General features: G+C 36.5%; 1 protein-coding gene across 1 annotated transcript in view; it reads right to left on the bottom strand.

Moving 5' to 3' along the window:
- LOC126183923 (dystrophin, isoforms A/C/F/G/H-like) overlaps positions 1–27786 on the bottom strand; it is a gene marked incomplete at its 5' end in the record, with an annotated part of 927096 nt that overhangs the window by 769580 nt on the left and 129730 nt on the right. The window contains 12 exons of the mRNA XM_049926269.1: positions 52–186; positions 2000–2173; positions 2617–2895; positions 9623–11386; positions 15171–15323; positions 17444–17599; positions 17686–17871; positions 17952–18128; positions 18314–18457; positions 18956–19135; positions 20517–20645; positions 21264–21425. Coding sequence (XP_049782226.1) covers positions 52–186; positions 2000–2173; positions 2617–2895; positions 9623–11386; positions 15171–15323; positions 17444–17599; positions 17686–17871; positions 17952–18128; positions 18314–18457; positions 18956–19135; positions 20517–20645; positions 21264–21425 — 3639 coding nt within the window. The remainder of the gene's footprint in view (positions 1–51; positions 187–1999; positions 2174–2616; positions 2896–9622; positions 11387–15170; positions 15324–17443; positions 17600–17685; positions 17872–17951; positions 18129–18313; positions 18458–18955; positions 19136–20516; positions 20646–21263; positions 21426–27786) is intronic.

Below are 27786 nucleotides of genomic sequence, written 5' to 3'. Positions count from 1 at the left end.
ACACAAAATGTACAATTAGTACAACCCAATTTAAAATATAGATCCACCTACCTGCAACTGTCCTTCATCATTATTTGCCAGGTCAATTTTTCGTCTGGCATCTCTTAACCAAACCTCCAGCTCATCTACTAATTTGCTAAAGGCTTTAAATTTCTGTTCTGCTTGTTGGGCTTGAGATTTCTGGAACTGTAAAATTTTGTACAATAAAAATTTTGATTCATGTATGGTGAAGAGCTCTTTCAGTTATAGAGTATTACACCAAGAAATGACAATTTTATCAATTGAGAGCAATGTCTGTAAATAAGTTTGTGATTGTGTTATAGCATTTTATTAGGTCCACCTTAATCACATAAATTGTATAATTCACAATTACCACTTTCAGCCATTGCCATCTTTGGATCTGTTACAAAGAGTGGTGTAGCAACCTAAGTTCAATTAGCTGAAGTAAAATATGTAACAGGCCTAGTGATACATAAGAAAATAAGAAATATTAATATGGTTAACAACCATGCATAACAGCCATATGCACCATAAACATATTCTGATGTAATTATCACCATCAATATCTATACTGGGTGGTCAGAAACAGTCTGTAAAGTTTGTAAGGCTATTGTAGTGTAGGTTGTGCTGAGAAATAATTGTTAAGAAAAAAATTCAATACATTGCATGATCAGATTCAAGTGGTCCACCAGAGATGGTGCCTCAAAATGTGTTGTTTTGGTTTCCCAAAACTAAGCAAGAGAGTGATACAAAAATTGGACATGAGATGGTAGTAAAGTTTGAACTTGAGCTGAAGGTTGAGCAGCCTCATGTGCTATCATCCACACTATAAGAACAACTGACACTAACCACATCTGGCAGGCCACTGGAATTTGCATGCACTATGGCCTGACTGGCTAACTTCAAAGCTTATTAACTCAAAAATGGCACAATGTACTGAATTTTTATTAACAATTATTTCTCAGCAAAAACTACGCCACAACACCCTCACAAGCTCTTCATACTGCTTCTGATCATTCTGTATATCTAGGTACATAGTAAGTGCTACTGAGGGCCTGTAAAGGGCATTAATGCTAGGGTACATGAGTAATTAGTGTCATAAATAAGCATCTGCTAATAAAACATGAACTGACATACAATATGTGGAAATAAAACCCATACTTAAAATCAACATAAAATGTGTAAAGTATAATAATTTGTAAGCTCTTAACCTGTCAAAGTATACAACACATAATCACGTAAGAGGCAGAATAAAAAGTTTAAAAGTTACTACACACTTATGAATCGAAACCTTTCAGCTTGACAAAACTATTAAACATAAATGTAAGAGTAAGATAATTTAAAAGATGGGACTATTAACTAAAATCTTGATAGACAATGACACATGTGGTGTGGAATTGTAGTGGTGCTACCTGGGGCCTTCTTTGTAAGAATTTTTTTTGTTTGGTACAAACTGTGTGTTCAAAATGGACCTTTACAAATAAAGAAATGACAGTGTTTGATGAAATGATTAATTAATGAGTCAAGAGATTAATCCAGAAATCATGCCTATGTTGAAAGTGCGACATAGTAAGTAGTAAACCAGACAACACTTCTAGGTTACACCTACATTAGTATTTGGGTGAAGACTGTTTTCAATTTTGAGATATGTTGTAAAATTTAACTCTTGAATGTGTATTGATATGACAATGAAAACATCTTAAAAGTGAGCAAAACTTTATTTTTATTTCTAAATGACTGGTGAGATTATAATTACAAACGTATAGTTTTTATGCATTGTTAGTGTTTCCAGTAACTTGTAAATAACTTTCAGATAACTTTATACACTACATTTAATTCTTATAGGTATTCTGCAAGATGAGAAATTGTGGATGTCTATATTTTTAACAGTTTCCCATCTAGAGAACTGTAAAGTAAGAGGCATTCAAGGGAATCTTCCAAATTAAAGTATTATGTACAGGTTATGATAAATAAAATGATTTCAAAAGAAACTATGTACCTCAGTTTCTGACTTCACTTGATGCCACTTATCACGAAGTTTGTCTTGGGAAGATTCTTTAAGCTGTTCAGCTCTTGAAGGATCACTAGAGTGGACTGTAAGTACAAGTCCATCTCCTCTGCTTATCAATGTAGCAGCATCAGGAGCAAGCAAACTGAATTCTCGCTCAAGTACCTGAAATTTCCTTCTGATGTCATAATAGCAGTGACTACTAAGTTGATGCTATGATACATCTACATCAGGTAATCAAGAGATAAGAAAAAAATATTGCTGATAGAGAGAGAGAGAGAGAGAGAGAGAGAGAGAGAGAAAACAACCACATTTAAGGCAACTCAATCCTACCTCTCTGTTAGTTTCTTGACAGATCACATGAAGCAATACACAGATTCTTCTAGAGGTATACAATGAAACAGTGTTATAAATGAGCATTTTGAAAAAAAAAATCTGTTTCTTATTAGTTTTCACTGTGAAATAAAATTTTCGTTCATAGTTGATGCTATGACAGCACACAATAATGTTTCACTAATATCCCACTGAAGATCAATTTCAAACAGTTTAACATATTACAAATGAAAGAAGTAATACTATGGATTTGAGAGGGAGACATATTATCTCACCTCGAGCCTTTTTATGGGATCTTTTTCATTTGTAACAGCTCGTACAGTTTCCAGCATAGCATCCATTCTGCATAGCATATGCTGTGCTTCATCCTCAAATTCAGCAATCTCAGTAACAAGTGATTGGCTGAGTAATGCTTGTGCTACTGGTGGTGTTCCTGAGTGTTTCAGCTGTGATGGAAAGCTACGTTCAGATTTCACTGTAACTGCAGTTGTGGAGCTGGGAGGAAGCTTCTCAGCCTTTCGGACACTGGCTTCCTTTCGCGAAGAAAGAATGGCCTGAAAGTATTGTAGATATAGTGTTAAAGACAGTTCTTACAAGTAAAATGTTCATTTATATAAAAGAGACATAATTAGGACTACAACAGATTTCAGATGAACTGACAATCATACTTCCCTGAGAAAATACATTTCTTTGAAGTATGTAAGAGAAATAACTACAGCCCAGATTGGAGTTCAAACATTCTCAGTCTCTGAAATGACAGAATCAAAACACTACAAGAAAACCAGTTTCTAAAAATGAAAATTATATAAAAATCTCACTTCTTTACAGTAATTTACACTATTTAGTTACAGAAAACAATCTTAGTTAAAAATATTAGCAGTGCATTACTAAACACAGATACAGAGACAAATAGTGACCATTATATTTACACATACTATACTTGCACTGCCAGTAATACAGGGATTTTTATAAAACGATGGTATACACTGTGCTTGTAATATGTCTACATTACTGAAAATAGTTAATACTTTGTTCCCTTGTTGCAGGAGATATGAGTCCCTATATTGATGAAAAAGAAAACAATAACCACTGGGAGTTTATGCTCATGTGAGCTGACCTAGGGACAAGTCTTTGGTGCCTAACAGTTCCAAAACCCAACACAAAACACATCTCTTTCCAGCTGATCATGAATGAATATAATCAAATATGATTATATTTAATCAAATAGAAAGTTTCCATGATGTAAGACATCGTGAGATCATCCATGTCTGCTGACACTGCACAGTTGACTCTAGAGGTGACTGAATTACATTACAAGTGTTGAACAATTGCATCATATTTAAGTACAACATAAACCATACCAGTATGGGAAGTTCTGTTTTTAACATTAATAGACTGACATCTATAAATCCTATTTAAGTAAGTAGGTAAACACAATGCTGTTCACAAGTCACTGTATCTACAGCTCCTGAAAGGTGCCAGTGATGACCAGTTGATGCAACACATGATGTCCAACAACAAAGTAACACTCCACATATAATCATCACAAACATACAGATGAACAGCAACATGTGGTTGAGGAGTGGGAACCTCAAAAGTAAATAACAGATTAGGTACAACAGCAATCAGCCCTCTGTTTTAAAGAAACGACATTCTCCAGCACAAATTACTGTTACATGTAATTGCACTCATTACATTTTCAAATTTGAAGGATGGCATTGCAGTCATCACAATATTACAACAATGCATAGAACCTCTCCCTCTTGCCACTGTCATGGAGTACTACAGAAATACCATTTTCCCCAGCATGTGAGTGGATTGTTACAATTTCCACTTGTTTCTGGATACAACATCCCCCTAAGCAGATTTTATTCACACCCCCGCCCATCCAGATTTACATTTTCCAAGGTTTCTGTAAATTGCTCAACATAAAAGATGGGAAAGTTCCCCCGGCCAATTTCCTTTCCCAGCCTTGTCCACTCTGTGTTTGAGCTTAATTTCTAATGACCTTATCATAGACACCAGAAGACTCATTTTTAGCACATGGCTCCATGAAATTAAAGTTTTGTGTAGGTGAAGTGAATAATCTACAGGGTCTGATAAGTCATATTTGGGATGCAGTTACAGTTATTGCCCCAAATATATTGCATAGTGCATTTTGTGCAACACAAGACTGCCAGGAACAGAGTTTTAAAATGTGTGATGGACACAAAAAAGTGCATTAAAGGCCACCAATGTAAGTGCTATTAGAATACACTATAAATACTACAAGGTCTGTGGAATGATTAAATGAATCTAGCATCTGACACATATTCCATTAAATGTTGTAGGAAATTTCTTGCAGAATATAAATACTTTTGGATTAAAGGAGACCAATCACTGAAAAGCAGAGGCACTGAGTTGATGTTAGACACACACAAAAGACAGAAAACTTGCTAGCTTACAGAGTTATCCTTCAAAAATGCCTCAACATTGGGCTGGCTGCACTAACAGTACCAATGCTGTATTCAAGCAGGTGGACTGGTTGTGATGGAGGTAGTGTCAGGTACGGTGCATAGAGGGAGAGGCAGGAAAGAGGCAAGGAGGTGGACTGCGGTTGTGTGGCTAGCAGCTCTGAGTCCTAGTCCACAAACAGATTTCCCATGCCATATCCTCATACATCAAAAGCACATCATCTGCTCCCATGATTGTCCAGACCGAAATCTCAGATAACCTGCTGACCTGCAACCTCCACCCAATATTTCCCATTCCTTTGCAAAAACAGACATAATGTCTTATGGGACAACAGCAATCCGTGATTCTATAATGTTACTTAAAATCCGTCTTGATTGCAAAAATTTTTTTTATTATTCATATGACCGGTTTCGGTTCATTCAGAATCATCTTCAGATCTGATATTTCAGTTACAGGAGTAACCCGTCCAAATCCAGTGACGTAGCATGTGAAAGGTGCTGGATTTGGACGGGTTACTCCTGTAACTGAAATATCAGATCTGAAGATGGTTCTGAATGAACCGAAACAGGTCATATGAATAATAAAAAAAATTTTTGCAATCAAGACGGATTTTAAGTAACATTATTTCCCATTCCTCCTGTTACCCCTTCCAAACAATGTCCTCACATCACTTTCTATGTGCTCTGTTTCCTATTGGCCCCCACAACTGTGCATTACATACTCGGCCCACATACCTGCCACCCCACCCTCCTGCAATTCTAGTCGGCAAACCGGCTGCAGAAATCTCAACACTTCTGCTTTTTGGTGGACAGCCTCCTTTAATCCAAAAGTATTTGCATGTTCCATCAAGATATTTTACATTTTTCCCAGACATGATAGAAATTTTGTGAACTACTGAGACATGTAAATCTGTGATAAAAATGCATCACCAAGCCCACTTGAAAAGGCATCAGCACAAAAATGTGTATGTGCACTCACATAATTAACAGCACATGTATGTTATAATTAACTCCATGTAGGTTACAAAGAACTTTGATGAGTAGATGAAGTAAACTAGGTACATAATAAAATGATGGGGAGAATATAAGATAGAAGTAATACAGAACAGAACATCAGAGACACATTTAAGTACTGGGGAAGATATATGTTTTATGATGTGGTTAGTTGCCTTTTCATGCAATTTCATCCAGGATTTTCAGTTACTGTATTCACTTCTGCTAATTGGATCAATGACAATTTACACTATCCGATATAAAAAGTTAACCACCCAAATGAGAAGAAGAAACACAATGAGATTTCAAGGGTTGAGAGGTTATGTAATGGTATGTTATTTAAGTGGTTACAACATCAAGTCAAATTTACAAAGGACTTGGCAGTATGGGCACACTTACCAATATGATGGTGCAACCCCTCTGGCCTGGATGCATGCATTAATTTGGTTGAGAAGGTTATAAAGGCATTGTGTCCTCTCCAGAGGCAAAGTGGCTCACAACTGTTGTAACTGGTTCCTGATATCTTGTATACTAGCAACTGGACAGAAATGACATTCGAGCTAGTCCCACATTTTCTACTAGGGACAGATCTGGGGATATGGCTGGCCACAGGAGTACATCAGCATCATGCAGACAGTTCATGAAGGCAGGTATGGACAATCATTGTTTTGTAGAACTCTGACACCACAATACTGTCACATGAGAGGTGACACATGAGCACAGAGGAAAATCATGACATACCACTGTGCTGTCAAATTCCTTCAATCACTACCAGTCATGACCAGAAATCATACCCAATCGCTGCCCACACCACAAAACCAAAAGTAACATTGCTGTGCCTTTCCAAAACATTGGAAGAATGGAACCTCTCTCCAGGTTGCTGCCATACTCACTGATGACGGTCATCCAGGGTAGTGCAAAAACCGTGATTTATTGCTGAACAAAATGCAATGCCGTTCATCAGCAGTCCATGCTTCCTGGTCACAGCACAATACAAATGGAGCTTTTTGTGTTGTTGTGTTAACAGCAGCTTATTCATGTGACGGAAATTGCCTAGTCTGGCTGCTGCAGGTGTCTGATGCCAAATGGTGTGGGATGACACAATGTTGCATGGTTGACTGGAACCTTGACAATGAGTACACCTGTTCTCATGTCCCAATGCAGTCCAATATCAGGCCACTGCCATATTTGAATGCCCCAAAAATTTGGATACTGCACAATTTGGTCAGCCAACCAAATGGAGGCCCAGAATGAGGTTAAGTTCAAACTTCATCAGTTACTGAAAACGCTGTCTCATGCAAGTAGACAGCAACCCCGTGTCCTTTGCAGTGATCACACAACATCCATCACTGTTCAGGCCCCTTTTATGTCCTACCAGACACTATAATAACACTAAATATGAACAACACTAATGCACTCTGTTGACCATTCTATCTGTCACAGATAGTTCTAATTCAATTCGTATTTACATACACCCCACCCCCCACCCCAACCACCACCACCACCAATGGTGTGTAAATGTAATATGTCACATTGACATCTGACCATGTCTTCTGGGTGCTTCACTTTTTCTGTCAGGCAGAATTTCAATAAAAAAATCAATGGCAGTTGTTGTCTACTGTTCATTTATATCTTGTCCTGTTCAATCACTTTTTTGCACACAATCCTGGGTTAATGTCTGATCAATTCTAGATAAATAAAATCCCTATTCTTTTACACTCTCACCTGTTTTTCCCTGGACAGAAAAAACCCTAGTCTTAAAAGTTTGAAATTATTTCATCTTTCCAATAATAGAAAGGGCATAGGAAACCTCATTCTACGTAATTAACAATTATTATTAGGTGCAATTACAAGTCAACTAGAAAATTAAGCACACAGGAATGAAAATGCAAGGGGAAAATGGTGGACAAGGGAAATTTGATAGTTAAGCAAAACTCTTCAAATTTTTTGTGTGACTGCCCATTAATTAGTTTTAAATAATATAGGTTGCTTTATCTTAAACTTAGTTTGAACACTTCTTTTATCTTTAAGCAATTTATATAGATAATTTGGTTTGATCTGTATAAACTTCTGACTCAAATAAAGAGAAAATTTAATTCATGTTTTGAAAATATTAGGTCTTCTCTTTTTATTTTCACAATTATGATCACCACTCAACTTCTCATAGCTCTTAAATGAACTGATTCCATTTATCTTCCTTCCCCTACAATCTCAGTTAATAACACTTTGCCAGGTGCTATCACTTGCATTAACTTCCATTAATCTGCAACAGTTTTTCCCCATCTGATCCTATAGCAAATGAATATTGTTATCTCTCATGGTAACACATACTTTGTAATATCTCAATCATGATAAATATGAACAGCAACAGGAAAGACCATATAAATACATTATTTCATATACAACTCCATCAACACATCTTGAAATTCAATTATACATGTAAATGGCACTTATAAATCCCAAGTTAATAAAGTCTTGCATTTCAGAATAGACATAGCTAAACAAATTAGTTTACACAGCAGAAAATAGTTGTTACCAAATTAATAACCATAGTTAAAACTGTACTTCTACACTTTAGCAACATGACTTTAATTATATAATTAATCCAGATGATATAAAGGGATAACAATTACTACTTTTAAAAAATGCTGAAGTTACTTTGCTTCACATGGCATTTCATTGCTGCTCACCACACAACCAGCAGCTTCTGTCCTGTCCCTTTATCTAGATAGTAACATGTAATGAAACATAAAGGCTTTTCTTGGAATCCACTCACTGTCCACTTAAATTTTTAACACCTGAGTTAATGTCTACTTTGATAATTACAATGTTATTTTCAGTGCAGTTATACTGCTGTATCAGCAAGACTTTACAAAACATAATAATGTCAACAGTAGTAATTTTATAACAAAGTTGACATCCCATGATTTTGAACTAATCCATTTTCTGACTGCAGCACAATTGAAGAACCAAGTTTTCAGTGTGTTAGACAGAAGTACATGAATTTGTTGTCAGTGAAGCCAAGAGAGTGACAGTGAGCCTAAAACACAGCACAGGCAGTTCAAGGTAGCAAAGAAGGTATATGTCAGTTTAGAAAGTTTGCAGTATGGAATAGAAAGTTACACTTATCAATAGGGAACACACTGATGTGATACAATGCAAAAAGACATACGTTTAGTATAAAAAATTCTTAAATGGTAGATTTGGTGCGTGCAGATACTTTAGGTCAGGAGAGAAAATCCCAAAGTTATTGCATTTATCTTGTTAGTGAGATTTAATGTCAGTAGAACATACTGTTACACTTGTGGTTTGTATTTTTATGTTGGTGATGAAAATGGTTAGCCACTTTTGTTTCTGGTCTACGGATGAAAAAAGTTCAAAAACAAGAGACGTCATCTCTGGTGACAATAAAAAGAACATCATCATCTTTAGATTTTTTATCCCACAAGTAGTGAGGCACCCTTCTATGAGGTGGCAAAAGATGTGGAACAAAATGTTAGTATTCTAGTAGCCAAGCACACTTATAAATATACAGCTAAAATATTATATCATCCTAGATATTTGGCTCACACACTTCAGTAACAGTCTTAAGAAACTGAGTAGCAATCATTAACATTTGAAACGATAATATTAACTAAACAACACATGAGTTTATGCAGCTGTAAACTTTAAAATGTATTTTACAGACAATAATAAATAATTTTATTAAGTATGTATGTACATGTAAAACAATACAACAGTTTACTTATACAATCAAAACAAAAATAGATTGGTATCAATTTTATCACTCAGAGACCCATTATTTACCTTATTTTTAGAGCGATGCTTAACCCACCTTGTCCAGATGCTGAGAAATAAGGTGACCAAACGATGCACTTTCATCATCATCTGAACTTGAGCTGTTATTCAGCTCAAGAGGAGATACGCCATCATCTGAAAACTCCACAACATCATCAGTTTCTTTGTCACTTCCATAAAAACTGTCATACTCTTCAGCCTCTAAAGTGGTCAATGGCAAAGTTACATTTTCTTTAGGAATGTCATCTATGGCTGATGATATTTCAGGGTTACAGAAGCTCCCAGTAATTTTATAAGTTTTTGAAACTTCTATTTCCTTCTTCAGTATTACTTCTTTGAGAGCTGATGATGTATTCTTCTCCAATATTTTTCCATCTTTTTGTGATGCAGGTAGAGCCTTATTGTTAGTAAGTTCAGGCACAAACTGTTCATTGTCAGTGTCTATTATTAAGTACTCGGCACACTCTGGTTCACGCCATGCAGTCACTGTCGTCCGCTCAGTTTTATTAACTCTATCGGTTATTTGGAGGCAAAGTTCAGGTGGAGTTTCAGTGGGTACTGCTAATGGTGTAGGAGGTGGGGTGGGTGTCACATGCACTTCTACTTCATAACCTGGGATAGAAAGTTTAGGAGTTGGTGATATATTCAGGGAATGTGCAGTTTCAGTTAAAAGTTGATCTAGGGGTTGAGTACATGCATTTGACACACTGATCATGCTGTTCTTGGGACTCACCCTGATGATTTCTTCATCAGTCTCTTTCCTCTGCACTTTGGGTGAGCCCTGTACAGTCTCTTGCTTGGCAAGTTTTTTATTCGATATCACAGTGTCAAATAATCCATCTTTGTCATTTTCTTGCACTCCAGTATCAGTAACTGTTGTATCTTCAGTTTGACCTTTGTCTTCATTATCTGTTTCTGCAGCAGATTCTTCTGGTTCTTCTTCAGTGTCTTCAACAATTTCAACCATTTCAACAGCCTGGGGCCCATAATGCATTGATGTTTCCACATTCCTACTTGGATACATGACATGTTTCACTATTTCAATTGCTTTTACTTCAACCATTTGACATGGATCTGCTGCCTGATGCTGGGAGATATCACTGAAATTAGTGTCTGGAGAGGAACTAATCAGAGTATTGTTTGACACCTGTGAGAATAGAACACTGTCTTTTGCTAAACGGAACGTATCACTGTCGTCATTTGACGAACCGTCTCTGACACTATCCTCTAATTCACTAGTAGATGTTTTGGTGCTACCACTGGCAATTTTTGGCTCTGTCATTTGTATAACATCTGGAATAACCATTTTATTCACAACCAGGCCCTTTACTGCTGTTTCATTTACCACATCTTCTTCCATAACAGGGCCTCCAGTATCCACTGCAGACACTGTCTCTTTGTTATTTGTTGGAACTGCATTATAATGATGATTATTAACCTTCACTGACTCTTCTAATGTTGCTGTGTCTTCAAACGCTGGGTTCAGGTAACCAACGCCCACATCAAAATGTGTTCCTTCAAATTTGTTAGAAAAGTCACTGACAACTGGTGATGATGATGCATCTGAATTAGTTGTGGGAGGTTCAACAAGCAATTCCTGGAATGCTGCAGGTTCATCTGCTACTACTTGCCCTTCAGTTCCCTTTACAGAAACCAAAGGAGAAGCCTCATGAATTTTATGATACATTTCTTGTGGCTCTCTCCCCCTAGAGTCTCCACTTGTTGGTTCTGCAGCTAGCGAATTATCACCAGGATTGGCTGTTTCGTTCTTGTTCGAATTATTGACTTTTTGTGTCCAGCCCTGGAAAAACAAGGGCTTTTAAGATTTTTGGAGTAACTCATTAACATATGTGCACTTTCTTTGTGAAAAAAAAAAAAAAGTTTTGAAAGTAAATGTTAAGTGCAAAATATTTGAATCTTGTGTCTGATGATGTAACGCAATAACTGAGCCTTAAAAATATCTGATATTAGTTTTATTATGAATTATTATTTGTCTGTTAATAATAGTAGTGCAGTTTAAATATGACAGATGTCATGCAGTTTGAAAGTTCTGCTCCGAGTTTCTAAAAGAAACCATCACCGTTCGTGCAACGTGATGCATAGCACAGCAGAAAGTGCATAAAATATTCATTACATCAACTACCATGTAATGCAGCAATGCTCTTCGTGGGAGCAATGAGAACATTTTACATGTAAGTGAAGCCAACAGACAACATTGAAAGTCACATTCTTCTTCAATTTTTACACGGTCAGTAGGAAAACTATGTGTTATTTTTTTCTATACGTGCAGCTAGTTAAGAAACCAAGCAATGAAGATTACAGCAGCTTTGGAGACAGGGGGAGAGAGACCAAATCCAGGCATATTATTCACTTTAATGAACTGCTAACTGATGACAATAAACCGTTTTCACATTTTTACAGTTCATTTAACAGAACACCTGCACCACTGAATCACCAGTTCCCATAAAATGTAACACAGATTTACAGCACTTCTACATATTCAAATCTATATTGCAAATAAAACCACAAGCAACCACTTCACCAACATTAAGCAAACTTCTTTTTTTTTATTTAAAAGTTTCACATGAATCCTTTTGCATCACAAAATAAAGAACATAAATGCACTCATTCCATGAACATTGACATATTAATACAAACACTGCACAAACAGCAAGCATCAATCACAAATAGGAACAATTATCTTCAATTAATTTTCTTTGACACTTAATGATAGTTTGTTACAGTTCATAATATCAGCAGCTCCAGCTAATTTTCTTCTACAACAGACAAGTTATATGAATAATTTGGGTTGCCTATTGACTGAGAGCTTGTTAAGTTTTTACAGCCATAAATCAGTATGTGACAGAAACTTGTGTAGTAATATCAGGTTATTATGTGCACTAAGGGGGAGAATTATTTTTGCAGAACATAAATTAGTATCCGATTAGTGAATAGCTATTTTTGTTAATGTATTACAGATATATTTACAGATACAATTTCTAATTAACAGTCAAAATATCATACAACAAAAACATACATCAAGCAGTAAAGCATATCAAAGGCTAATAATATTACATGTAGAAAACCTCTGTTTATCATGTACATAAGTTATTTTACTTTTTTCTAAAGACTCAAATTAGATGTAAAAACTGAGTAAGTTACTGTCATTTCAGATAATGAATCCCAAGATGAATTAAACACAACAGAATAAAAGAGATGAACTTTTCCAAAAACAGTGAAAGTGTGTATGATTAAAATTTATGATAGTTAATATGGTAGCAATATTTAATCAACATAACCTTTACCCTGTGGTTCTTTACTTTATATTGACACAGCCATATTACAATGTATAGTGATCAACCCTCCCTAAAACAAGAAGCAGGCTGAACCTATTAAAGAATGCAACAGTAAAGACAACAGCAAAAACAGATACTGTCAGCTTTATCATCACAAGCTGTTTTAGTAAATGAATGCATTTCACCCATTTGAAATTTATTTGAGCTTTTGTTTTGAACCATCTTTTACTTTCCTTATATGATATTATAATGAACACACAAAACAAAATAAATGACTGTTACATTCGTCCCATATAAAGTATTTTAACTTCTCCTTTCTAAAGTAAAAAGAAGACCTATTTTCCAACTTACAAAAGCTATTTATTGAACTTATTAAAACTGTTTAACCATGACAGTTTGCATTTTACAAGTACCAAGTATTACCAGCTACCATTAATACCACATTTAAAAGAAAGCACAACATCCACCTCCACCAATGCGTATGGCAAAACACAACAAAACAAGTGCAATAAGCAAGATACAGTTCACATGTATGGAAAATGTAGTTTTCATATGTTAATTAAATGGTCCCAGTTTGAATAGCTATTGAGAATGGTGCAGGTACAGTCAAACATTGCTGATATTTCGACAAGTAACTTCTATCATTCACAAAGCACGAAGCACAGCACAACCTTCTTGTGTTCTGAAATTTAAATTCACAGTGCTTGGAACTGTGGCAGCATGGTAATATATGACTGTGAAATTTAAATTCACAGTGCTTGGAACTGTGGCAGCATGGTAATATATGACTGTGAAAAATGGTAAAATTACACACACAGTAAACACTTGTTTCATGCACAAACTAAAGATATCTACCACCAACATGTCGCCGATAATAATGACAAAAATTTTACCATGCCACAATCCCATGAGCTATTCAGACTGTCTTTATGCCAGAAGAAGCTTGATTTCATGACATTGTCCCATATGATACATCATCTGTACTAGAAGCAATTATTGCTATTAGTAGTTAAGTAGCAGACATAGCTGAGAACATCAGCATTCATAAAAGTATCTTTTATTAAATGCAAGGACCAAACTTTTATTTTCCTGATGCTACAAATAAAATGGAAAAAATTTTCAGGTAGCAAATCTGACAGAAGGAAAATTATTATTCTGCATAATAGCCACTAATTAATTTACATAATGTGTCATATACACACAGAAAGAAAAGTGTGGCAGCATGTTGCCCAAATGTCAAAGACATGCTATTATAACAATTTGTGTGTGTCTTGTGTGAATAATTTGGAACCAATAAACTTAAATGGCTATTAAAATTAAATTGAATGGAAACAATTCACATCTAGCTTGAACACTATTGGGGCAACTCAAGTAATTTTCATGTTAGAGATTCTCTGAGTCACAAGGATGACCCATTTAAGTTTTAAATTTTAAAAAAATCTAAAAAATTTCTCCCACTATACACAAAAATGACAGCATTGGATCTGGACACACAAACTATGACACTTACAGCACAGATTTTTTCCGTCAGATTTATAAACTGGAAAACAAATATGAGAGACACTACAATGGTCAATGAAAACAATAGAGTAAACCCCACAGAAAAATTATATTTACCTGCACAATAATGTACATGAAAACTCACATAAGAATAGACTTCATAAGCAGTTTATGTATAATAATCATAAAAAATAATTTTGTGGCTTCAGAATATCCTTCATGTATATCCTTGAACCAAGTTGTTCTTTAAGAAGTTTCACTGTTGATGTTTCACTGTTTATGTATGTAGAATTTATGTATGTAGAATGGAAGATGATACAAAAATAATGTACATAAATGCAGAATAATAAATAGAGTGAATGTTCATCACCTGTGGGAAAATACTGTAAAGAAGAAAAGAAACAGTAAGAGAGACTGAATGAAAACTACTTGTGTTGTGTGTAATGAAAATCACTTTGTCTGACATATCAGTCTCAATTTTCAGGCATGCTAAGAACATACTGAACTTCCTGTATTTCTACCAAATAACTTAAGAGCAAATATGACCAAGTAAAAATAGAAATAAATTAGATGGCCTATAATAAAATTTGATGTGCAGTGGTGTGAACTGACCAGAAGAGGTAAATAAAAATGGTTGCAGCTGAATTGAGGCTTTACAGTTTAAGCAGCTCAGTTCTTAGATAAAATGGAAACAAATTGGAAGTGAAAATAATATTGTAGCATAAATAAAGTGCAGTTGCAGTTTATACTGTAAACAAAAAGATATTTCAAACAATGCATACTACTCACATCAAGTTTACTCATTATTCTTGACCACATTGAATCCAGCTGATCAAGTTTGAGATTTACAATTACAGTTCCTGGAAAAGTGCCCAAGCTATCTGCAAGTTCATGCAGGTCATTAATCTTTGTCTTCTTCACAGTCAAAAGTTTTTGCAGTTCCTATTAAAATGGAAACAGTTTATTAAAATACATTAAAATCTGAAACATATATTTCATTTTGCAGTGGTATCTGTTGTGTTGAAACCTCCTGAAAGATTAAAACTGTGTACCTAACCAGAGCTCAAACTTGGAATTTTGCCTTTCATGGGCAATGACGATATCTGCTAAGTTATCCAAGCATGATTTATGACTCGCCCATACAGCTTCAATTCTGTTCTGCCTATCCCTATCCTGCTTTCCAAATCTCCATTACCCATAAAAGACGGGGTTGCATAGACAACTCTCTATCTGACTAACAGTTTTAATTTGTAAGGAATTTTATACTGAAATCCCAAACTCATTTAGACATTTTTTTACACTATTGCAAAAATGGTGTTACACGGAACAGTTGAGAAACTGCATGGTGAAAGAAGACACATTATGTTTGTGAAAGGTAATGTGAATGTACTAATAGTCAAGGAAGAATAGCAGGAGCCCAGAGAAACACTCCCAACATTTTTCCTAAACAATTTAGGGAAACCATAGAAAACCTGAATCTGACTGACTGGTCAGGGATTTGAAATGCCATCCTCCCAAACGTGAGAGCTGGGTCTTACCAGAACACCACCAATAACGGTTGTGGGGTTACTGAAGGAACTAGTCCAGCAGATGCTCAAACAATTTTGGGAAATCATTTGAGAACCCAGTTCTAGATGGTCAGATGAAGGTTTACCATACTTCTCCAGAATTCCTTTTTAGAAGACATATGGATGTTACGAGAATCACATGAAGAAGCTCTATGAGTTATGTTAGGAATTACAGACAAGTTTGGTAACTCGTAGACCTGGACCAGAAGTGAAAATAAATAGCTGCACAAGACAATGGATGAAATAAACAGATGTTACAAACTGCCAAAGTGCCATAGCACAATCCATTCTCAGTTAACAACAGCAATATGGGACTCGTCTCATTCTGCACTGTGAAGAACTTTATAAATTGTGGTTCCTGTTTATTATGCCACTGGAGATATAGGCCCACATGTTGAGAAATTAATGAAACCCTTGCACAAGCATTTATACCCCTTGCTTCAAGTGAAGTTGAGCAAAGCTGTTGACTATGGGAAGGATGCTTCAAATCTAGTGTTATGCCTGTTGCTTTGATGGCTAATTATCTAAACTCCAGAAGGGGACCAGTGATACAAGATCTCAATATATAAAAAGTCATAAAAAAGTAAAGCTTCATCAACCATAAGCTTAATTTTTCACAACACAGTGTGTTGCCAAGAATGATCCTACTGGATGGTGTATGCACGTGTCTTCTTCTTGCAAGATAATTACTTCACCTGGACAGTTATGAAACGACCTAAAGATTAATGCATGAGGTGAATTACACTGCTTTTTGAGTTTAAAGAAGTACTGAAGAAACACATAGGCTGTTGGCTTCACATCCCCAGTTGGTGGATGACATTTGGTTATGAATGTATTATTTACTAATACTACCAAATAATGTGCAGAGATTTCAGTTTTAACCGATGGGAAATGTACACCCAGCAGTGATTAGCAAAAGGAACTACATCATCTGTCCTCCTCTGTTAGGCAAATATGTATGGTGAAAATGCTTTCAATTAGAAAACATGAAATTATTTCAATCCAGGCAAATCATATGGTGAAACTACAATTTGATGATATTGTAGAAATGACATCAAGTAGCACCTTAAGCTGCTGCTTAATTTATTCTTTATTGTGCGCTTGGTTCTGGTCAAAGTTCATTATCTAGGATAGATTTTTGTTAATGGAAACAGCTGCATATATACATAAAAACAATATCAGAAACACAATATTTTAAATAATGTTTAATCATGCAGAAGTGGATGCGTGGCTAATGGTCTTTGATGAAGATAGGTCTCACAATACAGAATAAATTAAACTGTGGCTTACAGTGTTATATGATGTCATTTTTACAATGTGTCAAAACTGTGGAACACAACCAATGAAAAAATTGTACAGTTTAAAGACTTCCCCTATAAATGCTCACAGAAGTAAGAAGGTCAACTAAGAAAAACTATACATTAATATAAAGAAGTTACAACAGAGTAGAGAACATGAATAACAGATAATATCATGATCATAATAATTACTTACTTTGTAATCTAAAACTTGCTTCTCTGACATTTTATCTCCTGGTAGACTGAAATGAAGGTTCAGTTTCTCTTCAGTTTCCAAAAACCACCTATTGATTTCATCTGCTGTCTTACTGATATCAGTAAGTTTTGTTTCACAATCCTTTATGGAAATTTCCTGAAATCAAATCAATTAGAAAAATTAAATTTGGAATACAATCCATATAGTTACAAATCCCCAGAAATCTTTGGATATCACTTTACCTGGTGACGTTTATCAATATTTGTAACACGGTCATATAGTTTATCCCACTTGCTTAAAGTGTCATTGATTCGATCTTTCAGTACTTCTAAATAAACAGGATCACACAGTGCTGAAAATGCCTTAAAGTTGGTTTTTATGTTGTCTTTAACTTTAATATATACTGGGAAGTCGTCATTCACTGCTCTCTGTAATGTTGGACAAAAACATTAATGGAAAAAAATAATGTTTTTGAAACATATTGAGCTATTTATTAGAGACAACATACCTTTATAAGCTGAATGTAAGTTTTGTTATTAAAATTTCCATGTTTCTCATTATCAGTCAACTTCCTTTCTAAATTATCTATATATTCATTTAAAAGTGGAATATTTGAATGTAAACTTTTTGACAGTTCCAGGGCTGAGTCTAAAGCTGTTTTGGCCTCTGTTATTTGCAGTCCAAGCTGGAAAATGGATTGCAAAAAAGCTTTAAATATTTTTGCTGTCCAAACAATACTTCTAAGCAAGCAATGATTATTTAAATAGTCTACATTGCCATTACTGCGAGGCGAACAGTAGGCAGTTACTCATATTTGTACTGAAAGTTTCTGGTACAGAAAGAAGTGACAGGCAATGACTAGATACCTACCTTATTATATAACTCCTTAAGGGTGTCTAATCGCACAGAAAATTTCTGAGGTTCAGAAACAGCTTTCTCCTCAACCAGTTTACGACCAGCTTTTATGATGCTTTCCACTTCAGCTTTGATTTCACTCAGTTTGTGATAAAACCTCTGTTACAAAATTGAACAAACATACATAAATATGGATAAAATGGCACCCTAAAGAAACAAGTAAGTCTGAAAATGTACCCACAGTATACATCACCCTACCAGCCAAAACAGAAGAAAGAAGGGTACATCAAAAGAAAACAACTATTGCATATTATGGAGCAAATGGTACAGTTTTTAATATCTCTGAAACTGTATAGTGGACTAATTTATGAGAAAGAGCAATTAATAAAAAGCAACATTAATACAAGTTGTGTAGTACAAGAATAGCTAATAAACATTTTGTTATTAAATTTAAGGTAAATTTACCATACCTTACATGTCACAGTTCTAATGTGACTATTTACTTTTCTATGGCATGCTCACAAAATTTTTCAAATAATGTAACTTGTTGCTGGATTTGACAGTTTATTGTTATTATTATCATCATCATCACTATTATCAATTCCATTTCAGCAGTGTGTTTCTGACAATTACTATCAGTATGTATGTGTAACTAACCATGCAGTGTTTTAGTTGTCCCTCAATACCCTCAGGATCATCAGAGGCAAGTTCAAGTAAACAAGTGGCTTCTTCAACACCACGCAGTTCTCGAAGTGCTCTTGATAAACGTGGTTCCAAATGTGAATGAGGGGGTGACCGAAATCGTTGAAATTTCTTCTGGACTTCAGCAAATCGTTGCTGTAACAAATTATTTTAAATATACCAGTGTCTGCCAAAGGATATACCATTCATCTGCAATAAAATTGTCTCTCTCTGTGATACCATTTCTGTGACATAGGCATAGAAAGAACCAAGTAAGTCTGTGTTATAGTTCACACACTGAAGCACCAGAGAAGCTGGTATAGGCATGCATGTGCAAATACAGGGAAATGTAAACATGCAGTATATGGCACTGCAGTCGGCAACACCTACATGAGATGACAAGTGTCTGGTGCATTTGTTAGATTGGTTACGGCTGCTACAATAGCAGGTTATCAATATTTAAGTGGGTTTGAACATGGAGTTACAGTCAGCTCATGAGCGATGGGATGCAGCATCTCTGAGGTAGGGATGAAGTGAGGATTTTTCCATATGGCCATTTCACAAGTGTACTGTGAATATCAGGAATCCAGTAAAACATAAAATCTCTGACATCGCTGCGACCGGAAAAAGACCCTGCTAGAACGGGACCAATGACGACTGAAGAGAATCATTCAATGTGACAGAAGTGCAACCCTTCTGCAAATTGCTGCAGATTTCAATGCTGGGCCATTAGTAAGTGTCAGCACGCAAACCATCCAAAGAAACATCAGTGATATAGGCTTTTCGAGCAGTCCACTCGTGTACCCTTGATGACTACATGACACAAAGCTTTACACCTCACCTGGGTTCCTCAACACCAACATTGGACTGTTGATGACTGGAAACATGTTGCCTGGTCAGACAAGACTCATTTCAAATTGTATTGAATGGACGTGTATGGGTATGGAGACAACCTCATGAATCCATGGACCCTGCAGGTCAGCAGGGGAGGGTCTGTAATGGTGTGGGGCATGTGCAGTTGGAGTGATATGAGACCCCTGATATGTCTAGATATGACTGACAGGTGACACATATGTAAGCACTCTGATCACTTGCATCCATTCATGTCCATTGTGCATTCCAACAGACTTGGGGAATTCCAGCAGGACAATGTGATATCTCACACATTCAGAATTGCTACAGAGTGTCTCCAGGAACACTCTTCTGAGTTTAAACACTTCCGCTGGCCACCAAACTCCCCAAACATGAACATTATTGAGCATATATGGGATGCATAGCAACATCCTGTTCAGAACAGATTTCCACCCCCTTCGTACTCTTACAGATTTATGGACAGCCCTGTGGGATTCATGGTGTCAATTCTCTCGAGCACTACTTTAGACATTAGTGAAGTCCATGCCACGTTTTGCTGTGACACTTCTGCATGTTCATGGGAACCCTACACAATATTAGGCAGGTGTACCAGTTTCTTTGGTTCTTCAGTGTATAACAGTCACCTTTCAAGAACTCCAAACTCTTAAGTAACATGTTCCACTACCTGCAGAAGGAGCATCTGTTCCTGCAACCTGGCAGCAGCTTCATGTTTTCCAGCTTCATGGTAAGTTCTCACTTGCTCTTCCATTTCTTTCAGTGTACTTTCCTGTGTCTCAAATTCTTCAACTAGACGCTGTATCAAACGAAAGAAATGTATTTTGTGTTACTTATGAATATAAACACTCATTGCTTACCTAGGACAGACTACAAGAAAAATGAAATTTCAAGAAAATGATGAATATTTCTGAATGTAGCAAAAAATATTGACAGCACAAAATGGCTTAAAAAGAGGATCAAGCAGACCATTTACTTTCTTTTCAATAATATGAAAGGAATTAAAGTTCATTGTTTAAATAAACCACCTTTCCTTATAAATAAAAGATGCTGTTGGATCACTGCATTACTAACATGAAAAAAGGCTGTGTGTGTGTGTGTGTGTGTGTGTGTGTGTGTGTGTGTTTCATTTTTTTTTTTTTTTACAACATTCATATTTTTTCAATAAAGCACATGCATGGTCTGATTAACTTATGTCTTATATTACAGACACAGTTTTATGATTACATGCTTATGAAATTCTAACAAAACTTTTTGATGCCACCAATAAAATAAAATAGAATGAGTAAAAACACAACTTTAAACATCACTTATGTAATTTCACACAAATAGTTGATGAAGGTAATGTTTCCCAGGACAACTTATTTGATAAAAATAGAATTACGAGAGCCATAAACCACCAAGCTACAACACACACCTGGTCATCGTCCGGCAAATCATCTGCGGTGACGTCGTTTTCAACACGTGCAGTTAGTAGTCTGTCTACTTGAGTTACCCATTCTTGAAACTCTAGGATATGGCTTTCTGACTCCTGAGCTTCTTGGACAGAGCCTTCAAGCAATATGGTTCGATCCCTAGCCTACAAAGCAAGATGCAATAAGCCCTGACTTGGCTCAGATGCCGTTGCATAGAGTAGTGCACAGTAGTATTAATTAATATTAACTCAACCTTATGTTCATGAGTTAAGTTATAATATTATTCTTCCATCATGTCAGCTATACTGCATAAAATCTAATGCGATAGAAATGTTATTTGATCGTGCATCAAGTTCAAGTGCAGTTATTGTACGCCTCAGTATATGAATAATGATCTTGACCTGTGTTCAAGTTAACATAACTTGAACACAGGTCAAGAACATTATTCATATACTGAGGCGTACAATAACATAACTTGAACACAGGTCAAGAACATTATTCATATACTGAGGCTGTAATTGGTTCCTATTTGTTCAAATGATCCAGTGGAAGAACTTTAACCCACATGTTGTTATCAAATTGAGTCAAGAAACTAAACTCATGAAACATTAAGCTGAATTTAACACATTCAAATGTCTCACTTTGTGACTGATAAAAGCATAGAAGTTTCAGTGCGAAAGAGGCAGAAGCTTTCTAATAAAGAGAACAAAGACAGTAAGCAAGTAATCATAATTTTTCAAATACTTTAATAAAAATGCATTAGTTTCTGAGATAAGGAAAATTACAAATAAAGAACACAGGAACTTCTTAAACAGGTATTGTTATTGATGGCTAATTAAAATAATTCAACACATGAAAGCCTTTGAGGAAGAATGTGAAGTCTCTGGGTATAAATATGTAACATGCAATTAAATTCATCTGCAGTCATGGGTTTTTGAGTGACTGGAGGTTTTAACAAGTTTGCAGCAGTAGAAAATTGTAAAATGTTGTGAACTTTCATGGCCAAAAATATCACATTTATTAAAATATTCTGGATTATTATGCTGTGGTCAGATGAATTTTTTGTTGAAACCCAATGTTTCATCCCCACCTGCACAGGACGCCTTCAAACCAGTAAGGAAGCCAGGTTATGCGTCAGACCTCCGAAAAAACTACAAGCCCCCTTGAAAATGTCCTCTATGGGTAAGGACAAAATGTTAGCTTTCAGCAAGGAATTCATTTGACCACAGCTTATGTACAATGAGGTGACAGAAGTAATGGGATTGAGATATGCAACATATGCAGATGGTGGTAGTATCGCATACACAAGGTATGAAAGGGCAGTTCTCTGGCAGAACTGTCATATGTACTCAGGTGTTTCATATGAAGAGGTGTCTGATGTGATTATGGCTGCATGATGGGAATTAACAGATTTTGAATGTGAAATGGTAGTTGGAGCTAGATGTATAGGACATTTCATTTTGGAAATCATTACAGAATTCAATATTCTGAGGCCCACAATTAAGACCAGTGGTGTTTGCATAGAGGTGTGTATTTTAACGGATGAGCAACACCACATGAAATAACCACAGAAATCAATGTGTGACAGGCAATGAAGATATTTGTTAGGACAAGTGCCTTTGCTAACAGCATGACATTGCCAGCTTGGGCTTGTGACCGTATCGGCTGGACCCTAGATGACTGGAAAACTGTGGAGGAGGAGGAGATTAGTGTTTAACGTCCCGTCGACAACGAGGTCATTAGAGACGGAGCGCAAGCTCGGGTGAAGGAAGGGTGAGGGAAGGATGAGGAAGGAAATCGGCCATGCCCTTTCAAAGGAACCATCCCAGCATTTGCCTGAAGCGATTTAGGGAAATCATGGAAAACCTAAATCAGGATGGCCGGAGACGGGATTGAACCGTCGTCCTCCCGAACGCGAGTCCAGTGTGCTAACCACTGCGCCACATCGCTCGGTCTGGAAAACTGTGTCACGGTCACATAAGTCCCGAGTTAAGTTGGTAAGAGCTGACAGTACGGTTTGAGTGTGGTGCAGGTCCCACAAAGCTGTAGACCCACGTTGTCAACAAGATACTGTGTAAGCTGGTGGTGACTCCATCATGATGTGGGCTGTCTTTACATAGAATTTTCTGGACCCTCTGGTCTAAATGAACCAATAATTTACTGGAAATGGTTATGTTTGACTACTTGGAGACCATTTGCAACCATTCATGGACTTCATGTTCCCACACAATGAAGGAATGTTTACGGATGACAAGTTTGCTGCGTCACAAGGCGACAATTGTTTGCAACTGGTTTGAAGAACATTTTGGGACAGATCAAGCAAATGATTTAGCCACCCAGATCATCCAACATGAATCCCATCAAACAGTTATGGGACAAAACTGAGTGGTCGGTTCGTGCACAAAATCCAGCATCGGCCACATTTTCACATTTATGGATGGCTATAGAGGCAGCACACCTCAGTATTTCTGCAGAGGACTTCCAGTAAGTTGTCGAGTTCATGCCACATGAAGTTTCTGCACTATGCCAGGTGAAAGGAGGCCTGACACAATATTATGAGGTATCCCATGACTTTTGGCACCTCAGTGTAATAGCCCAAAATACTTTGATAAGTGTGAGCAGTAGAAAATACACCATTCTGTACACTCTGAATTCTAAATATGAGTGTCACTGATGTGATACATAGTACTTTCTGTAATTTTTAGCTGTGAATTTATTGACTGTACCGAAATATCTAGATGAATAAAAGAAAGTAATAAAAATAAAAAAAACACTGATGATACATTAAAGTAAGCTGCCCATTTCAGAGCCTCTCTCTCATTTAACCATAAATGATTCATTTATCTATGATGTGCATTATTTATGCTAAAGTAGTGCAAAATTCTTATTTAATTTTTTTATCATGTAAGAGTATACACTCTATTTACACATTCATTTATTTTTACAGAAGTGAAAAAGATGGTGCCCTACTTAAACTATCACTGTCAAAATTGACAGTGTAATTTTCTGTATTAAACTACCAATCAACTACTATTTCCTTCAAAATAGTTGTCAGAAAATTTGAGAGTGTAATTTTATGTAACGTGTTTTACAACCACATATAGCTTCATTCTCACAAAAAAGGAAGATAATGTTATTTAACTTCTCAGTTAATCTGCAAATTATGTATGATACTAAAACATAGAACTGAGGTCTTTTAATTTGGTTAAATTGTTTGATCCATTTGTGATTTACTGTGTTAAAGGGAATATATGCACTGATGAAAAAAAAAGTGAAATAGGTAGCAAAAAGAATTAGATTAGATTAGATTAATTATTCAATCCATAGATCCCTCTAGCATATATAATGCAATATATTATTTTGCTTCATTCACAGAGTTGCTTGTCATCTAAGGTGATAACTCAGAAACAGTGCCTTGTTACTGTTATCCAAGACAAACTGACAGGTATTTTGATTTAAACAAAACTGTATGAGGAATTCTATAAATTGAACAAGAAATGAATTGCACAAGGGATATTTGTGTTTCAGTGGGGTACATGACTGTCAAATGGACGTTTCATTTCAAACTACTAAGTCTATTAATCACAAACTGACCTACAGAGCTCTGACTGATGTGACAGCAGTGTTTTAGAAAAGTAAGATCAATTATAAAAAAATAATATAAATAATAGAACATGAGCATCTTTTTCAAGATTGTTTATTATGTATTATTTAAGATTGGCAGCCCGCAGCTCATGGTCTTGCGGTAGCATTCTCGCTTCCTGTGCACGGGGTCCCGGGTTCGATTCCCGGTGGGGTCAGGGATTTTCTCTGCCTCATGATGACTGGGTTTTGTGTGTCTTTCATCATAATTTCATCATCATTGACTCGCAAGTTGCCGAAGTGGCGTCAACTAAAGAGGACTTGCAATACGGTGGCCAAACTTCCCCGCATGGGGCCTCCTGGCCAACAATGCCATACAATCATTTCATTTCATAAGATTGGCATAAAAAACTAAATTCCTGTCTGCAGAAGGACTGGAACCGACTGTGTATAGGGTAAAAATTTCATCATCATTGACTCGCAAGTTGCCGAAGTGGCGTCAACTAAAGAGGACTTGCAATACGGTGGCCAAACTTCCCCGCATGGGGCCTCCTGGCCAACAATGCCATACAATCATTTCATTTCATAAGATTGGCATAAAAAACTAAATTCCTGTCTGCAGAAGGACTGGAACCGACTGTGTATAGGGTAAAAATGTCTCTTCAACCTGCTTCACATTTAAGGTAGTAATTTCTCCAGAAAAAGGAGCAGCATTCTCAACCATTTTGTACTAACAATTATACTGCGCACTTTAATAAATCTAATATTAACTTTTATTGTGTACATGGAATAATGTAAAACCTTTTCTATTTGCATTCTTCTCATTTCCAGTTTAGTATGGCTACTGTTTAGTTTTGTTAAAGTCTCCCTGATACAAAATTATAGGTCATCTACTCAGTAAGATTATTATTAATACTTTTAGAAGCAAAGGTCCATGACACGTTTAAAATTTCAGAACACAATAAATACTGTTTATGGCTGTTAGTTTATATATTTGTTGTGATTCCAGTTTTGTTGCATCCATATAAAATGTTCTGGCATACATTAGCAATATTACAAGCAAACAACAATGGCCATATCCAATTTCATAATGGCAGAAACAACTATAACTGATGAAAGAAAAGAATATGCTAACTTAAATCTCCCAATACAAGTGACAGATTTCAAATACCACAATTTTCTGTTGTCACTAATAGCTGATGTGCCACCATGTAATGGAATCTGGCACATTTTATTTGCTTGCAATATTGCTAATGTACAAGGGCTATCTAGAAAATAACAGACATTTCGATCTATCACAACAGTGGGCGGGCATACAGCTGCCATCATGGTTCCGTAATGTTCCTGGACTCAGTCTGCATCTTGTGGTGGTAGCATGTGGTCCGTGTCTCTGCTACTTTGCTTTCTGTGACATTTTAAAATGTGTGCTGCAATAGAAAATCCCACCACTTGTGAGGTGTGTTCTGTGATTAGGTATTTGTTGGCAAAAACTGTAAATCAATTGAAATTTATCATGACCTCTGTGATGTGTACAGAAAAAGAAGAATGAGTGAAGGACTGACGAACCAGTGATTAAAATCAATGACAAAATTTATGAAAATCATTTCACAATTATGGAATTTTTGCAACACTTTTTCCAAATTTCATGGGGTTTGGTGCACAAATTTTTGGTGGAGAGGCTTGGTTACCACCAATTTTGTGCAAGGTTGGTTCCCAAAATTCTAATGGAAGACCACAAAAAAACAGAGCTGCAACACTGCAGCATTGAACTTCCTTGAAGAGTAAAAAAAAATTATTAAGTCCATTTGCAGGTACAGGGTGTTTCAAAAATGACCGGTATATTTGAAACGGCAATAAAAACTAAACGAGCAGCGATAGAAATACACAGTTTGTTGCAATATGCTTGGGACAACAGTACATTTTCAGGCAGACAAACTTTCGAAATTACAGTAGTTACAATTTTCGACAACAGATGGCGCTGCGGTCTGGGAAACTCTATAGTACGATATTTTCCACATATCCACCATGCGTAGCAATAATATGGCATAGTCTCTGAATGAAATTACCCGAAACCTTTGACAACGTGTCTGGCGGAATGGCTTCACATGCAGATGAGATGTACTGCTTCAGCTGTTCAATTGTTTCTGGATTCTGGTGGTACACCTGGTCTTTCAAGTGTCCCCACAGAAAGAAGTCACAGGGGTTCATGTCTGGCGAATAGGGAGGCCAATCCACGCCGCCTCCTGTATGTTTCGGATAGCCCAAAGCAATCACATGATCATCGAAATATTCATTCAGGAAATTACATCTTGCACAAACCACGAGGTGTTCGCACTGTCGTCTAAGGCAGTTTGCACTGCCACAAATTCACGAAGAATGTCCAGATAGCGTGATGCAGTAATCGTTTTGGATCTGAAAAATGGGCCAATGATTCCTTTGGAAGAAATGGCGGCCCAGACCAGTACTTTTTGAGGATGCAGGGACGATGGGACTGCAACATGGGGCTTTTCGGTTCCCCATATGCGCCAGTTCTGTTTATTGACGAAGCCGTCCAGGTAAAAATAAGCTTCGTCAGTAAACCAAATGCTGCCCACATGCATATCGCCGTCATCAATCCTGTGCACTATATCGTTAGTGAATGTCTCTCATGCAGCAATGGTAGCGGCGCTGAGGGGTTGCCGCGTTTGAATTTTGTATGGATAGAGGTGTAAACTCTGGCGAATGAGATGATACGTGGACGTTGGCGTCATTTGGGCCGCAGCTGCAACACGGCGAATGGAAACCCGAGGCCGCTGTTGGATCACCTGCTGCACTAGCTGCGCGTTGCCCTCTGTGGTTGCCGTACGCAGTCGCCCTACCTTTCCAGCACGTTCATCCGTCACGTTCCCAGTCCGTTGAAATTTTTCAAACAGATCCTTTATTGTATCGCTTTTCGGTCCTTTG

This window comes from Schistocerca cancellata, chromosome 4 (assembly GCF_023864275.1).
Source record: "Schistocerca cancellata isolate TAMUIC-IGC-003103 chromosome 4, iqSchCanc2.1, whole genome shotgun sequence".
Taxonomy (NCBI): Eukaryota; Metazoa; Arthropoda; class Insecta; order Orthoptera; family Acrididae; genus Schistocerca; species Schistocerca cancellata.
The sequence above is the reverse complement of the archived record's forward strand: the minus strand, read 5'-3'. Positions and strand labels throughout refer to the sequence as shown.